At 39.1% G+C, this 17879-nt stretch overlaps 1 protein-coding gene across 1 annotated transcript in view; it reads left to right on the forward strand.

Moving 5' to 3' along the window:
• Nucleotides 1–1682: 1682 nt before the first annotated feature.
• Nucleotides 1683–17879, forward strand: part of LOC138165291 (cytochrome P450 2J2-like) — a 38721-nt gene continuing 22524 nt past the window's right edge. The window contains exons 1-5 of the mRNA XM_069093459.1: nt 1683–2211; nt 3881–4043; nt 9196–9345; nt 11340–11500; nt 13571–13747. Of these exons, the coding sequence (XP_068949560.1) occupies nt 1999–2211; nt 3881–4043; nt 9196–9345; nt 11340–11500; nt 13571–13747 (864 nt within the window). The 5' untranslated portion in view covers nt 1683–1998. The remainder of the gene's footprint in view (nt 2212–3880; nt 4044–9195; nt 9346–11339; nt 11501–13570; nt 13748–17879) is intronic.

The following is a 17879-nucleotide window of genomic DNA, read 5'->3' on the forward strand; positions in this document are numbered from 1 at the left end:
AACAGGGTTAAGTGACTTGCCCAGGGTCACACAGCTGCTGAGTGTCTGAGGCCAGATTTGAACTCATGAAGATGAGTCTTCCTGACTGCAGACCTGGGACTTCATCCACTGTGCCACATAGGCAGCAGTGTTATTAAATGTTAGAGGCAAATTTGAAAGTAAATTTGGATTTAAATATTGCTTCAAAATTAGCTATTCAATGTTTCTGTGCCTCAGTTTCCTCATTTGTGGAAAGGGGTGGTGGAACTGAATGGTCTGGACATCCCTTCTGACTCTACATGTGTGATCCGCTAAACAGCTTTGTAAATAAGTGATTTTCTAGTTATAAATTTTCCTTTACAAAAATGTTGTAATTAATAAGTAGATGAAAAGTGGGTTTTTCAGGAAAGTAAAAAGCAACACATTCCAAGTGAAAAAAAAAGTATAATTCAAGAGAGTCTGTGTCCTATGTCGGCACTCTTTGTGAGAGAATATCCATGGTTTATCACTGGCTTCCTTACCTTCTGGATAGATTACTATTGTCCTTTCTAAGTCTGTGGTTCCTAGGTCTGAAGACAATACCCCAGAGGAGGTGGAAGCAAGATAGAAAGTGGCACAGCATCCCCTCCCCTGTCTTGCACCCTGTGACTCTCTTAAAAACCTATGGCTTCCACAGCCTTCTTGGCTGCCATAGCAAAAGGCTTGCTACTATTAACTTTGCTGTCAACTTAATCCCCAGCTCTTTTTTCAAACAAATTCTCTCTAATCATACTTTGTCTATGTTATATTGGGGAAATTGAATTTTTGGACCCAAATGAAAACTGTAGGTTTACTAGAACTACATTAAATGTTTAAATTAAATCAAATTCATCCAACATATTTAACCAGCACACCCACACACACACACACACATATATATGTATGCGTGTACATATATACAAATATATGTACATGCATGCATTCATACATACACACATGTGTGTATTTGCAGATAGATACTTCTGAGCTGTGGCCTGGAATCAGCAGAAATGCAGCTGGACTGAGAACTGTTTAGAGACTTTATCATCCTATTCACTATTTCTAATACATTTGTCACTTTCAGGGAGGCAGGGTGATGTGGTGACAGAATGTACAGTCAGAGGATCTGGCCTTGAATTCCACCCTGCAAATGACCAGCTGTGTAAACTTGACTGTTTCAAGCCCTGGACTGGGGGTCTGTGGTGATGAAAAACTTTGACTAATCACATTGGCATTTTATTCAGTTTATTCCAAATATATTAGAATTTTATTTCAATTCCATTGGAGATTTTATTCTAATAATTCCAATAAAAGTGAAATTTCTTTTCTTCCATGCAAGTTCACAGACCCACTGATATCTTCTACATACCCCTTGAGGTCACTAAATACTAGGTTTAGAAGCCCTCTGCATTAGTTCTCAAGCCCATTAGGAAGCCGTTTTTAATAGGGAAAAGTGTGTTGACTTGCAGACAGCTGAGTGCCAGGGAAGACTCTGAAAGTACAAAGAGCTGTGGGACCTTGCCAGCTTCCTGGCCTCCCTGGACCTCAGCCTGGTACTCTCCCACACAACAGAATGAAATTCTGAGTCATTTCCTGCCTCACAGCTCTGGCCCTGTGTGAGTCGGACCCCACTGGGTGTTTCTGCTGTGTGTGGAGCCTTCCTAGGCCTCTCTGGCCAAGTTGTCTCTCTGGTTCCCAGGAGACAAACCCAGTCTCCTTTATGGGCAGAAGATTGTAGGGGTGGGGAGTGTTTGAACCCAGGAGGCAGGGCCTGGCAGAGGGCAGAGGTCTGGGGCACAGAGAGGAGGCTGGTTCTCCCTGGAGCTCTCATTGTCTGCCCTATAAAGCCAGCCTAGGCAGCAGCCCCAAGGGGACAAACACAGCTTGAGCTTTGCTCCTCACATTAACCCTGATGCTAGCAGCTCCACAGCTGCTACACAGGAAAAAGAAGAGGGAAGAGGAACTTGGCTTGTCTGGCCTTGCTGCCAGAGCTGGGGAAAGATGTGGTTCCCTCTGGGATCTGTGCTCCATTCTCTTTGGGGAAGTGCCCCCCTGCACACCCTGTTTCTCCTCTCTGCCATCCTCCTGATCCTGGCACAATATCTGCAGAAAAGGAGGAGTCATCTTAACTATCCCCCTGGCCCTCCTGGGTTGCCCATAGTGGGCAACTTCTTCCAGATGGACTTGAAAAATCCCCAAATCATCATCCAAAAGGTAAGGAGTGAGATGGGAGGGTGAGAATCCCTTGGCTGTGAGGGGGCAGGGGCCATGTGCCCTGGGGAAGGTGCAGCCACAAGCCTGGCATCTATCCCTGCTCTGGCCCTATTTGAGAAGCAGCTTCTTGCAGTGGAAAGAACGTCTGGTTTGAGGCTTAGAGGGACTGGATTCACATTCCCTTCTGATCTGTGGGACCTGGAGAGAAGCACACGGTCATCACTCGTGGGGTGTGTTATTGTTGACATTGTATGTGGTCAGGACTGGATGGCCACTGAGGTCCCTTCTGCCCCAATTTCTGTGATTCTGATCCAATGATATAATAATTGTAAAGTGCTTCACACAGTGAGTGACCCCCATTAATCATTATAGAAATGTCAACTTTTATTATGATTATTACTATCATTATTACATCTAGAAAGTGATAGGGGAGCTCCTTGAGAGACTGTCTTTTGTTGAGAACACTTCCTGGCACCCAGTAAGCACTTAAATGTTCATTAATACAATGACTGACAGAATTTGCATGAGCAACCTCTGCAGTCACTTAATATACTAAAGTCAGAGGTACTAAACTTGGCCACTGAATTTTAGCTAAAAAAAACTGATCACTGAATCTCAATACACTTGGTTTTCCTTTTGTTTTTTAATTTTATTCTACACAATCAAAAACTTTCTTCTAAGAAGTGACCCAGAGGGTTCACCAGACTAACAAAAGGAAAACCACACCCACACCCACACCCACACACACACACTAAAGGTTAGGGACCCATGGACCCTGACTCCAATATTATGAGTTTGGCCAAGCCATGACAAGTCTCTGATCTTCACTTGCCTTGCTGGATGTTAATATAATGAGGCCAACATCCTGGCAGTGTTACTTTCAGTTAAGTTCAGCAAACACTAACAATGACTTTTTTTTGCCTACTATATCACTCTGCTGACTGAGTTTTGACAGTGACTTGATGGGTGTCAGTGGGGAAAAGACACAAGTCATCAAATCAACCTGCTATGTACTAGGTACTGTGTTAGGTGCTAGAGATTAAGAAAACAGAAATAAAGCTGCCCCTGCCCTCTGGGAGCTTATGTTCTACCTACTCCAATGAACTTGCAATGTTTCAAATGTTAACCTCTAGAACTTTCCCCCATATTAAATTCTGAGTTGTTCTTTGTCATATATTCCTAACCTAGTGTGCTGCCTTGAATGCAGGAGCCACTTCAGGGCCTGGCATATACTGTCTCTTCCCCTGAAGCTTTTGGAATTTCCAGTTCCCATCCAAGCTCAGCTTTAGGGGGCCCTCTCCTGCAGGAAGCCTTCCAGATCCCTCCTAGGTGCTGGTCTCCCCTCCATTTAATTAGAATTTCCTTTGTATGTGTTCTGCATTTACACATATATACACAGATCATTTTCTTCCATGTCAGTTCCTCAAAAGGAAGAACTGTTTGGTGTTTGGGACTGTCTGCTCAGCTCCTACCACAGGGCTTGGGATATAGCTGGAGGATTCAGTGTTTGCTGGGCTGAAATGGACTGAATTCAGTGGAATTGGATCAGAACGAATTGGGTGGACTTCACTGGAATTGATGTTTCACACATTACTAGAATGTCATCTAATGACAGTAGAAGCAAAAAATAGACCATGGAAGTTTGCAACTCAAACTAATTCTTTTTCAGTTAACCAAGAAATATGGAAATATTTTCTGCTTGCATTTGGGAAATCTTACCTTTATGATAGTTAGTGGATTACCACTGATCAAGGAGGTCCTGATCAACCAAGGCCATGTGTTTATTGATCGTGCCAAAGTTCCCATCCACTTCCATGTCATTAAAACATTCGGTGAGTTCTTTGAATTATGATACGTATTTTCATCTTCAGGATTCTTTGAAAGGTATCTTTTGGGGCGGCTAGGTGGCGCAGTGAGTAAGGCACTGGCGCTGGATTCAGGAGGACCAGAGTTCCGTTCTGGTCTCAGACACTTAACACCCACACATACACACACACACACACACACACACACACACACACACAACCTAGCCGTGTAACCTTGGGGAAGTTACTTAAGTCCAATTGCCTTCCCAAAAGAAAAAAAAAGATATCTTTGACTTCTGTTCTTCACCCTTCTGGAAGTTTTCCACCAGTTTCTAGAGGTCTTGTGGCTAGAAAAAACATGAAATAAAATAGACCTTTGAAGTTTTCTTACTTCTTGTTTGAACAAGGGGGAGAGGAATAGGATTGTGGAAGATGGCAATGAGGATGGAGAAGGGGCTCAAATTCATCACATGGGACGATTAGTTAAAGGAGCTTGGAGTGCTTATCTTAAGGACAAGCAGAGTAAGTTGAAGGGTAAAGAGAGGCATGATGACTGTCTTCAAGTGTTTCAAGGCTCATTAATAGAAAAAGTACTAGTTTGTTCTTCTTGGCCACAGAACCAGGAGCAAAGAGGTGGGTTGCAGAGGGCTGTGATTTGGCTTAATGCTGGAAAACCTCCCAACCAGGGGAGCTGTCCAAAAGTGAAGTGGTTTTACTTCAGAAGTGGTAGATTCCCTCTCATCGGAGGCCTTCAAACAAAAGCTGTTCAGTGCATTTTATTGGTGTTATTTTCTGGGTATAACTTGGCCTGGATGAGCTCTGAGATGCCTTCTGTCTCTGAAGCTCTATGGATTTATGATTCTGCCTTTTGGCCCTTTGACTCACATGATGGTGCAGGTTCCAGCAAAGCCACCTGTATCTGAAGGAATTCAATAAAGTTAAAGTGCCAGGTCAAAGTTTCTGTTTTGTTTTTATATTTTCCTAATGTGTTTCATTTTTAATTTATGGAATGATCAAACATCTCCAAAACACCGTACCATAAAAAAGATGATTTCAAATGAAACTGCAAATCTACTATGGACAAAATTTCCCCTTTTTTTTCTACCTTCTCCTCCATAGAGATAGTTACCATAAGGCACTGGTAGGCATACACGCATATATATGTATATGTATAAGCATAAGAATATATATAGGTATAAGTATAGGTATATGTGTAGGAATATGTATAGGTATATGTGTACATGTATGTATATGTATACTTATATGCATATATATGTTTATACATGTAATTATGCTATACATACTTCTAAAATTTAGTATTTTATTTTTCTCCAGTTACATGTAAAAACTATTTTTAATATTCATTTTTAAACCTTTGAATTCCAAATTCTCAAGAATGCAGAAAAGTCCTCTATCTCATCGACTATCTATTTTTCTCCGGAAGAATAATACTCAGTTTTTCTGGGTAGACGTTTCTTGATTGTAATCCTAGCTCCTTTGCCTTCTGGAATAGCATATTCCAAGTTGTCCAGGCTTTTAATGTAGAAATTGTTAATCTTGTATTAGCCTGACTGTGGTTCCACCATACATGAATTGTTTCTTCCTGACTGCTTGCAATATTTTCTCCTTGACCTGAATCTCTGGAATTGGCTATAATATTCCTGGCAGTTTTCCTTTTGGGGTCTCTTTCAAGATGTAATGAGTGAATTCTTTCCATTTCTATTTTACCTTCTCATTTTAGAATATAAGGTCAGTTTCCCTTGTTAATTCCTTGAAAGATTATGTCTAGACTCCTTTTAAATGTATTTTTTGAATTTTTCTTATTTTTTAGTGAACTTATTTATTTTTAGTTTTAAGCATTCAGGTCTACAAGCTTTGGAATTTTGAATTTTTCTCTGCCTCCCTCTCCTCCCCCCTCCCCAAGATGGCATGCATTCTGAAATAGACTCTACAGTCGTATTCATATTAAACATCATTTAATGTTACTCATGTTGTAAAGAAGAATTAGAACCAATGGGATGAAGTACAAGAAAGAAAAAAAAAACAACAAAATGAGAGAGCGCACAAATGGTCTGCTTTGATCTGCATTCAGACTCCATTGTTCTTTCTCTGGATGTTGATAGCATTTTTCATCATGAGCCTTTTGGAGTTGTCTTAGAACCTTGCATTGCTGAGAAGCGCTAAGTCTGTTAGAGTTAGTCATCACACAATGTGACTGTAACTGTGTCCAGTGTTCTCTAGGCTCTGCTCACCTCACTTAACGTCATTTCATCTATGTCTTTCCAGGTTGTTCTGAAGTCTGTCTGTTCATCATTTCTTATAGCACAATAGTATTCCATTACATTCATATAATACAACTTGTTCAACCATTCCCCAGTGGATGGGCATTCCCTCATTTTCCAATACTTTGCCACAACAAAAAGAGCTGCTGTAAATATTTTTTTGCACGTTGTGTGTCCCTTTCCAATTTTTATGAACTTTTTGGGATACAGTCATGGAAATGGTATTGCTGAGTCAAAGAGTATGCCCCTTTTTATAGTCCTTTGGGCATAGTTCTAAACTGCTCTCCAAAATGGTTGGATCAATTCACAACTCCACCAACAATGGATTAGTGTTCCAAATTCTGGACATCTTCTCCAGCATTTATAATTTTCCTGTTTTGTCATGTTAGTCAATCTTATAGGTGTGATGTTGTACTTAAAAGTTGTAAATCAACCTGACCCTGGAGATTTGTTCACCAGCAGAGCAGGGACTTATGTTAACCAAGTGAGAAGTACAGGTTTGAGGTGAGACATATCACCATAGAGTATAATTGAAATTAAAAGAGATTGGAAAGATTCCTTGTTATATGGGATGGCTGTGTGGGAGGGAGAAGAAGATAGGATACAGGGGGAATGTAGATAATCTGATAACAAAATATACCAAGGAAATTCATCATTTAAAAGAGTGTTTAAAAGTTCTTTTAGGGCCATCTAGGTGGCACAGGGCCAGGAACACTGGCCCTGGAGTTAGGAGGACTTAAGTTCAAATCCAGCCTCAGACGCTTGACACTTTCTAGACATGTGACCTTGGGCAAGTCATTTAACCCCGATTACCCTGCCTTTGTCCCTCCAAAAAGCAAAAAAAAAATTCTTTTAAAAATCTAGACATCAGGAGAACAGTCTAATTGCTGAGTCTTGGAATTAGAGCAAAATGAGATATTCACTCAGAGAATGTATGACCTTGGACAAAAGGAAGTTTCCTTAAAAACAACATGGGAAGGATATCCAATAAAGCATTGATCCCATTGAATGAGGCTTCTTTCCTCTCAATGCAGAGACATAGCCAGTCAGGAGAGGGTGTTGACTCATGCAGGGATATGAAGACCATCAAGAAAACTCAACATTACATCAAAGTTTTGAGTGTTATTATCTTGGAATGGTCAAGCATATAGGGAAGCTTCATTGTCTTTTTAAGGAAAAATTCGCCTCAGCTACATAGAAGGCACTTTCCAGTTTAATCAAAGTTGCTCCTATCATACCTCGCCCTTTGGTGACAAAATCCTAAAAATCTTTTAGCCAACCTTCTAGCACTTAAATGGCCTTAGCGCAGTGACCGGATGGCCAAGGGTATGAGAAACCTGGAATGGGCTAAATTAGAAGAGAAGAAAAAACTGAATGTGTATGTATACACACAGAGGTTGCAATGTAACAGTGCCCTAAGCATGTACTGTCCATGAGCAGTGGTAATGTCAGAAACATGCCACAGTGAAATTTCTGATGAAAAGTGGTAACAAGAAGTAGGAGTGGCACATGGTATAAATGGTCACACTTGCATCCTGGGACTTTGACTGAATTGTGGGTCATAGCTGTCTTCAGTAAGGTGGTTGAGCTGTTACTGTCCTGTTGCATGCAGTCTGTCCCATGGCCTGAGGTTATGTGGGCAGTTTCCCCAGGTCCCTGCGCACTCAGTGTTAACTGGCTCCGTAGTTGAGATCTCCTGCCTAGGAGCCACATCAGGGGAAGGAGGCAGCCAGGTGATACATTGCATAGAGAGCTGGGACAGGAAGACCTTAGTTCAGCTCTAGCCTCAGATACTTTTTACCTTTGTGATTCTCGCTAAGTCACTAAACCTGTTTCCTCAACTGTAAAATGGGAATAATAACAGTGCTGCCTCCCAGGGCTGTTGTGAGGATCAAAGGAGATAGCATTTGTAAAATGCTTGCCATTGTGCCTAGCATACATTTGGTGCTTAATAAATGCTTATTCCCTTCCCTTCTTTTTTCTTTGTCCATTTAGAGGCTTCTGTGGAATGACTACTCTCTTTTTTCTGAGGTCTAGGTAGTTATACAGAAACAGTGTGACCTCTTCCCTGTCATAAAAAGCAACATATCTTGCATCCTTTGGTACTTTTCAAAAACTCTATGCCTTGGTCCCCAAGCTCTGCATAGCAAAAATCCATCCCTGGAAAAGAATATCCCAGGGTCCCCTTTCTACCCTTTCCCTCCCATTCTTGGGTAGAGAGAAGCAAGGTTGACTGTTTAATACTGTAATATCAGCAAGGTGGGCTGGCTTTATTAATTCCAGATGACATCAAACAAAGGGGGGACCATGAGCCTGCTGGTGGCACATGTAGCTCTCATAGGCCAAGGCCTCACTGCCTTGCCTGGACCAAGACACTGATGAAGTCAGCAAGGGCCACATGAGAAGCCACAGGACATTCAAAGTGGATATGGCCATCTAGATTAAGACTTGGGCTCCTCCCCATCCGTAACTGTCTTCTCCGAAGTAGAAACATATTCAGCAGTCAATTATCTCTGACTGAGAAAATCAGAAGCTCATACTTATTGTACCCCAAGGTTCATGGCCTGCTTATCGACCTGCAGACCTCTGAGCCTTGACATTTCCCTCTGTTTTGTCTTTTCTAGGTCTTTGAATGTGCAATGTAGTTGAAGTTTTAGTGGTATTTCTCCAATAAGTATGTAAGTTCCTTGGGAGCTGGAACTGCCTAGTCCTTACTATTGCTATATCCAACACAGATTTTGGCACACAGTAAGGTTTTTTTAAGTGCCAATTCAGTTCAATTCCACTTCTCATAGAGAGAAAAGCTAAACCAGTAAAATTATTCATCTTTGGAAATATTGATATGTTATTTTATCATCATCATTATTTTATTATTTATTGTTATTATTATTATTAAGGTTTAATTGCCTCTAATGGCCAAGCATGGAAACAGCAAAGACGATTTGCCTTAATGACCCTAAGGAACTTTGGTTTGGGAAAGAAGACCCTGGAAGACCGGATCCGGGAGGAGGCCAGGTATCTCACTGAGGCTATCAGGGAAGAAAAAGGTGAGCACTGGTCAGGCAGAGATATTTTCAATTACATATCCTTTCAGATTATCCCTTTTCCTTTTGGAAAAATGATCAAATGCAGAGAATCTGTAACTGTGGGTGGCAGGAGCTGGGAAAGAGAGGTCATCTCTGGACTAGAGACAGGCAAAATGTCACAGCCCCCATAGCCCTCAAAAGGTTTTCAAAGACCCAGCTTGTTCTGAAGGAAGAAATGAGACAGTAAACAAAGAAGGGAACCCTTGATGATCCATTCTCATGAATGCCATTATAATTGTGTTCTGCTATCAAAAGATAGATCCTTCATTCCTCCTGCCTTAAAGTGTCACCTGTATGACACTGCCTTGGCTTTCCACTCCAGGAAGTCCCTGCACACACACACATACACACACAAATGTACAGATACCCTTGCCTCTATTCTCTCCTACTGCCCTTCTCTAGTTCTTTTTTCTTCTTAATAGTCCTTTCTTTCTACTTACTGAATAATCTCTTTCCTTTCTCAGGGTCTGCCCTCTCATTCTTCTTTTTCTTCACACATACAAATCTATACATACATAAATGTATACATATCATCTTCATTTTTAAAAAATTGCAATTACTTTTTCAATTAATCATTTATTTTCTTTATTTCTTCTTCCTCCTCTCACTAGAAGAACCAAAACTCTAATTACAAATATAGAGTAAAGCAAAAGAAATTCTTACAGTGCCCATGCCCAGAAACATAGATTTTATTGTATAACCTAAGTCCATATAAGGAGGTGGGTGGCAGGTGGCATCATTGGTCCTCTGGAATTGTGGTTGGTATTGCATTGATCAATGTTCTTAAGTCTGTCCAACTTATCTTTATTTTCACAGTGTTTTTATTATAAACATCCATTCTTCTACACTTTCTCCTATTTTTATGCTTCTTCTTTTTCCTTCTCCAAACATCCCATCCTTTTCCACTTCTCCTTTGTCCTCCTCTTCTTCTGTTTTCTCTTATTATTATAGATTTAAGGTAAGAATGGACCTTGGAGCTCATAAATCCTATCCTCCCTCACATTCTGCAGATGAGAAAACTGAAGAGTGGAACAGTTAAGTGACTTTAGCAAGGTCAGTCAGTCAGTGATTATTAATCAAAAGCCTATGATATTACAGGCACTGTGCTAAATCCTGGGAATGTAAAGAAAGGAAAAAGAGAGTCCCTGTCCTCAAGTAACTCCTAATCTAAGTGGGGAGACAACATTCCAACAACTATGTACAAACACTGTATAAACAGGAGAAACTGGAAATAATCAATAGTGGGAAGACAGCACAGCTAAGGTCACCAGGTTAGTCTGAGGTTGGATTTAGTAAATGTCTGAGGGAAGCCAGGGCTTCCTGGATTCAGGCCCAGTACGTCATGCAGTGCTTTATCCTTCCTCCCTTCTTTATTCATCTTCTCATATCTTTTCTTTTAATTCCAGGATCTCCAGATGTAACTTCAGCTCTACTGCTCATATGCATGAAGTAGCTTACAGGTGTAAATAGTCATGTGTATTGGTATATGCACACATATTTCTTTATGCATGTGTGCCCATGCCCATTACACAGATGGGCACATCTTTGTGAACATATTGACATGATATGTCAGATACAGATTAATAGATAAAGGTTATAAGGGCCCTCAGAGGTCATCTAGTCCAACCCCTTCATTTTCCTGATGTATACATACAGCAAAGACAGATAAAAGAACTTGCTCAAAGTCTTGTAAGTCAGCTATGCTGAAAAAAAAATATGCCAATTAAATTATAATTCTTCACTGACATATTAGAAAATGTGCATTTTCTTTTCTTTTTCTCACATCTATTTAAACAGTAGCTGGTTATAGAAAATAATAAAAAGAAGATTGTGCTGGTGAGGGGAGGAGAGAGTTGAGAAAAAATGTTTAGGAGACAAAGAAAGTTCTGCTGGGATTATTTAAAAACATGGGTGAAATGAAGAGTGATCTGCCCCCTTTCACTTCTGATTCACAGAACAGCCCTTTGACCCCCGATTTCAGATCAACAATGCTGTTTCCAATATCATCTGCTCCATAACTTTCGGGTATCGCTTTGACTACCATGATGTTCAGTTTCGGGACCTGCTGAAGACTTTGGATGTTATCTTGCACCTTGAAACCAGGTCGGAATGTCAGGTAAGAGGCCATCCCTTCCTAGGCAGGGAGGGCTCAGCCTCACTTTAGCCATGAACTTCCTCCATGGGAAAAGAAACTAGCATGTCTGTGAGAGGTTGTCAGGGGCTGAGTCTGCTTGTGCATGAATTCCTCTAAACAGTAAAAGGGACTCAAAAGGGGAGAGGAAAAAAGCAAGATTTTTATCAAAAGTGACATGAAAGAACATGAATGGAGTACCCATTGCTTTTCAGAGCACTGTGATCTCCAAATAATGAGACACAAATTTCTATACAGTTTTCAGTTTTTATAATATCTTTACCAAGATTATCAATTTACAAGAATTTAGTACAGCCAGAGGGTGAGATCACCTAGAGTGCAAACAATTTAGTATGGACCTACTGTGTTTCAAATTGTATGTTATGTATAGCACTTCTGCAACTGTGGGGCTCAACACCATATGGGGTTGTGTATCTGAATGTGGGGGCTGCTAAAATATTGGTAAGTTAAAAGTTTCTGAACATGCAGTGACCAAAAATTAATTCAAAATTAAATTGTAATGAATCCAAGGTGTTTCTTGTAGTGGTTGCCCATGTTGCATGATGCAATTTCACTGCAGCTTTGATTCTGAGCACACAGCATGTGCACTTTGCACTGTGCATGCCATCATGCCTGGTAACACCAAGAAACACCACAGAAGCATCTCGGCACATGTTCAAAACTATTGTATTATAGGAATGCAGTGTTTTTAATGTAAATACAAAATCATTAAATGAATTTTGGCTCCAGAGTAGTACAGAATTTCCAGCAATTTTTGAAATAGCCCTAAACATACTTCCTCCATTTTGTATTATGTATTTATGTAAAATGGCATTTTCAGTGTTGATGATTATGATCAAAATATTGATCAATTCAGAAAAGTGTTGAAAGTGCTCTAAATCCTATAGTATCAAATATTCTGCCAAGATTTATTTCTTTAGGGAAAAATAAAGAAGCACATTCATCTCATTAGTATTCAAATTTGCTTTCATCTTTAATACATGGCAAAATTATATTACATCAAAGAATTGTTTTAAATTTCTTCATGATTTATTATCAGTAAATATTTGATTTGTATACCTATTTTATATACCTATATACCCTGGGTTGCATAAAAGTTTCTCAGGTGAAAATGGATCATGAGTAGAAAAAGTTTAGGAAACCCTGTGCTAGAATATGGGGATAGAATGACAAAAATGAAACAGCAGCTGAACTTGAATAGTTTACATTCTCTTGGAGGGGACACCATGCCCTCAGATGAATGTATATGCAAATAAATAAAGGGAAAAGTTTTGGTTGGAGTCGCATTAGAAGCCAGGAGGGCCAAGAAAGGTTTCATGGAGAAACTGTCTCTTGAACAGAGTTTGATGGAAACCATGAATTTTATCTTCACCTCTTCATGGAAGAAAGAAAGGAGAGGAGAGGAGAAGGAGAAAGAAGCAGAAGAAGCAGAAGCAGAATGAGAAGGAGAAGAAGAAGAAGAAGAAGAAGAAGAAGAAGAAGAAGAAGAAGAAGAAGAAGAAGAAGAAGAAGAAGAAGAAGAAGAAGAAGAACAAGAACAAGAACAAGAACAAGAACAAGAACAAGAAGAAGAAGAACAAGAACAAGAACAAGAACAAGAACAAGAAGAACAAGAAGAACAAGAACAAGAACAAGAACAAGAAGAAGAACAAGAACAAGAAGAAGAAGAACAAGAACAAGAAGAAGAACAAGAACAAGAATGAGAAGAACAAGAAGAAGAGGAGGAGGAGGAGGAAGAGGAAGAAGGATGCTGCCTAGATTGGTGACATCTTGGAAGAGTTATTTAGGTGCATCAGAATGGGGCCAAGTGGCTGGTATGTGAGATAAGAGATGACTGTATGCCAGCCTGAGTGTCAGGAAAGCAAGAGTATGGAAGGATAGACAGCAGTCACAAGGAGTGATTAGACATGGAATTGTTGTAAATTCCATGACATAAAAAATAGTCAAGAACACTTGCCTGACTTAAGAGACAGGGCAATATAACAGGAAATTACACTCATCCCTCCTCCCCCTGCCCTCTTTTATATTATTCAGCTATTCAATGTCTTTCCTTGGATAATGAAATTCCTGCCAGGAACTCACCAGAAGCTCTTTGGAGAATGGAAGAAGCTAGAGACGTTTATAGAAGGTATTGTCAAACAACATAAGGAAAATTTGAACCCAGAGGAGACCCTGGACTACATTGATGCTTACCTGAAGGAGATGTCCAAGGTAATAACAGAAAAATAGGCTTTATGTGTTTAAAACTAAAAAAGGGCAATTGGGGTCAAATGGGTTAAAATATTTCAAACTTTATATCTACCTCATAATGTAAATCTCTTTTCTCAATGATAACCCTGGTAGGTAAAGAGTGTAAGTAATGGAGCTTGCTAGTGGAGAGCCCACAGTTTATATTCAGACCTAGAATTGACCACAGTGCTCATTGAGTTCCAACCCCTGAATTTATATGGGGGGGTGGGTTTGGGGACTGAGCCATAGAGAGGTTGATTGACTTGCTTCCATCACACGGCTATTAGGAATCAGTCTGGATGTAAACTTAGCTCTTTCTGTCTCCTAGTTCAATGTCCTTTTCATTAGAACCTATTCTGAGTGAGATTAAGTCTTGGCTCTGGTATTTCATTCTTTTCAATTCCTCCTTCTTCACCTCACTTTTCTCATTCACAACATTAAGATATGCTATCTATCCCCTATCCTGTCCAGAATTATTATGTGTACATTCTTTGCAAATCTCAAACACCATAAAAATAAGTTAAATTATCAGCATTATATGTGCAATTAAAATATAACCACCTTAGAGAATTTGTACAACAGACAAACATGTGGGCAGCATTGCAACTGTTAGTCCCGAGCACTACAAACTCAGATTATAAAGGTTCTTTAGAAATATTTCACAAAATGAATAAAAATGTATTATAACATACATAGTATAAGTCAATATATAGCCCCCAGGGATTCATACATATGGTTTAGTGGTCCCATTTCTTTTGAGTTTGACCCCATTTTAGTTCCTTTCCAACTTCAATATTTTGTAATTATGTCCTGTATAGTTCAAGAATTATGGAACTCTATTTTAATTCCTCATCCTGAACTCATCAGCTGAGTTTACCTGGGTACAAACCATTTCTCTAAGTCTCAGTTTATTCATTTGAAAAATGGATACAATATTATTGGTACTGCCTGCTTCATAGGATTGTGGGGAAATTCAATTATGATCTCAGACACTAGCCATGTGACGCAGGGAAAATGACTAAACCTCTGTTTGCCTCAGTTTCCTCAACTGTGAAATGGAAATAATAACATCTATTTCACAGGGTTATTGTGAGGATCAAATGAAAACAGATTTGTGAAACCCATTGCACTATGTTAGGCACATGGTGGAAGCTATACAAAAAGATTAGCTATTATTATTCTCTATTTTACAACTGACTTTGTTCTTGCCTGAAGAAATGTCAGCAGCTACTAACAGATAGATAGGTCTTTAGGAGGGAGAAAGTAAAAGTAATGAGCATGATAATGAGGGCAAGGAAGAAAAAGAGAAAGGAGAGGAGGTGGAGTTGGACATAAAGTGAAGGAAGACAAAAAAGAAGAAATAAGAGAAGGAGGAGGAGAAAGAATTCAATACAAACAAAAAAAGTTGCAAATTCAATAGAAGCTTCTCTAGATCTAGCACACTAGGCTCCTTTACCAAGTACCTATTTTGGTGAGATGATAGAAAAAACCTTTGGCCTCATAATGACCTTCCAAAAAGTTAACCCCCACGTCCATTCTTGTGTGTGTGTGTGTGTGTGTGTGTGTGTGTGGCACTGGAGGGGGTGGTTGGAAGGTGATCATGCACACAGGGCTTACCAGTAGCATGATGTAGCAGAGTAGTATATTTAGGTCAGGGTCTAGGATTTGTGTGCTGTTCTGTCATTTTTTTATTCTATGATTCTAGACAAGTCTCCAATGGTCTCTGAGTTTTAGTTTTCTTACCTGTAAAAGACAAATCCTATCTACCTGCATGGATTTGATGAGAAAAGTACTTATAGTAAACCTGTAAACCCAACAGATATAGGAGTTCTCAGAGGTAGAACCAAGATCATGGACAAAAGACAGGAAGTTGCCTAAGATATCTCATTTCCTTGGAAATAACTTTTTTAAAAAATATATGTTTATTTATTTATTTTTACCTCTCAACATTCCTTTCCACAAGATTTTGTTTCAACTTTTTCTCCCCATCTTTACTCTATCACCACCCCAAAACAGCAAGCCCACTGAAAATCTCTTTCCCCAATCTGTTCTCCCCTATATTCTCCCCCATCACCCCCCCCCACTTTCTATCAGGGTAATATGGACCTCTATACCTCAGTGCCTGTACATCTTGTTCCCAACTTGCATGTAAAAAACACATTTTTTTTAACATTTGTTTTTCCAATTTTGAGTTCCATATTTTTTCCCTTCCTTCCTCCTCATGTACCCCCACTGGGAAAACAAACAATTCAATATAGGTTGTACACGTGCAGTTACCCAAATCATTTCCATAGTTGTCATATTGTAAATGACCAACTCTATTTCCCTCCATCCAATCCCACCCCCCATTTATTCCACTTTATCCTTTGACCTTATTGCTTTTCAAAAATGTTTGCTTCTAACTACCCTCTCCCCCAATCTGCCCTCCCTTCTATCATCCCCCCTCCTATCCACTAATCCCCTATTTTGCTGTAGGGTGAGATACCTAATTGAGTGTGTATGTTATTCCCTACTTAAGACATATTCAATGAGAATAAGTTTTTACTTAAAAGAATTTTTTTTACCTTCCTGTACTGCCCCTCGTTTGTAACAGTTTTCTCTTACTTCTTTTATGAGATAATTTACCCTAATCTATATCTCCCTTTCTCTTTCTCTCATTATATTCCTCTCTCACCTCTTAATTTTATTTTTATAGACAATCATCCCTCCCTATTCAATTGATCCTGTGCACTCTATGTATACATGCACAAACATATTCACACACTCAAATATATACACAAATATATATACCCTCCTATATATCCATATATGTATGTATGCATATATATATATATATGTACGTATACATATATATGTATGTATACATATATATATATATACATATATTCCCTTCAACTATACTTATACTGAGAACAACTTTATGAGTTAGAATTATAATTTTTCGGGGTGGCCAGGTAGCACAGAGAGTAAGAGCACCGGCTCCAGTATCAGGATGACCTGGAGATGGAAGCCCGGGCTCAGACACTTATCACCCACCCAGAAACACCTCATCATGTAACCTTGAGCAAGTTACTTAACCCCAATTGCTTAAAAAAAATAATAATTATAATTTTTCCATGTAGGTATGTAAATAGTTCAGCTTTAATAAGTTCCATATGATTCCTTTTTCTTGTTTACCTTCTCATGCTTCTATTGCTTCTTCTATTAGACAGTCAAATTTTCTCTTCAGCTCTGGTTTGTTCATCAAGAATGCTTGAAAATCCTCTATATTATTGAATGACCATATTTCCCCCTGTAACATTATATTCAGTTTTGCTGGGTAGGTGATTCTTGGTTTTAGTCCTAGCTCCTTTGACCTCTGGAATATCATATTACAAGTCCTTCTATCTCAACACAGAAGCTGCTAGGTATTCTGTTATCCTGATTTTGTTTCCACAATACTCAAATTGTTTCTTCTTGACTGCTTGTAGTATTTTCTCCTTGACCTGGGAACTCTGGAATTTGGCTATTATATTCCTAGGAATTTTATTTTGTGGATCTTTTTCAAGAGGCAATAGGTGAATTCTTTCAATTTCTATTTTTCCCTCTGGTTCTAGAATATCAGGGCAATTTTGATTGATAATTTCTTGCAAGAAGTTGTCTGGGTTCTTTTTTTGATCATGGCTTTCAGGTAATACAATAATTTTAAAAAATATCTCTCCTGGATCTATTTTCCATGTGAGTGGTTTTTCCAATGAGATATTTCACATTGCCTTCTATTTTTTCATTTGTTTGGATATGTTTTATAGTATCTTGATTTCTCATAAAGTCATTAGCTTCCAATTGCTCAAATCTTATTTTGAAGGAGTTATTGTCGTCAGTGAGTTTGAAAATCCTTTTCCATTTTGAAAATTCTACTTTTTAAGACATTCTGCTTCTCACTGGCTTTTTGAGGCTATTTTGCCATTTGAGTTAGTCTATTTGGTCTTCCCAGTTTCCCTGAAAATAACTTTAAAATAAGCAAAAAGATGAATTCTGGAGTAACAGAATACACGAAAGGAAAGGTTCCAACAACTTTCATGGTCAAAATCCCTTAGAAGGACTATAGGACAAGCTTGTCTCACTTGGGTAAAAC

This window comes from Petaurus breviceps, unplaced genomic scaffold (assembly GCF_028583685.1).
Source record: "Petaurus breviceps papuanus isolate PSGF00001 unplaced genomic scaffold, PetGlider_PUasm1.0 208, whole genome shotgun sequence".
Taxonomy (NCBI): Eukaryota; Metazoa; Chordata; class Mammalia; order Diprotodontia; family Petauridae; genus Petaurus; species Petaurus breviceps.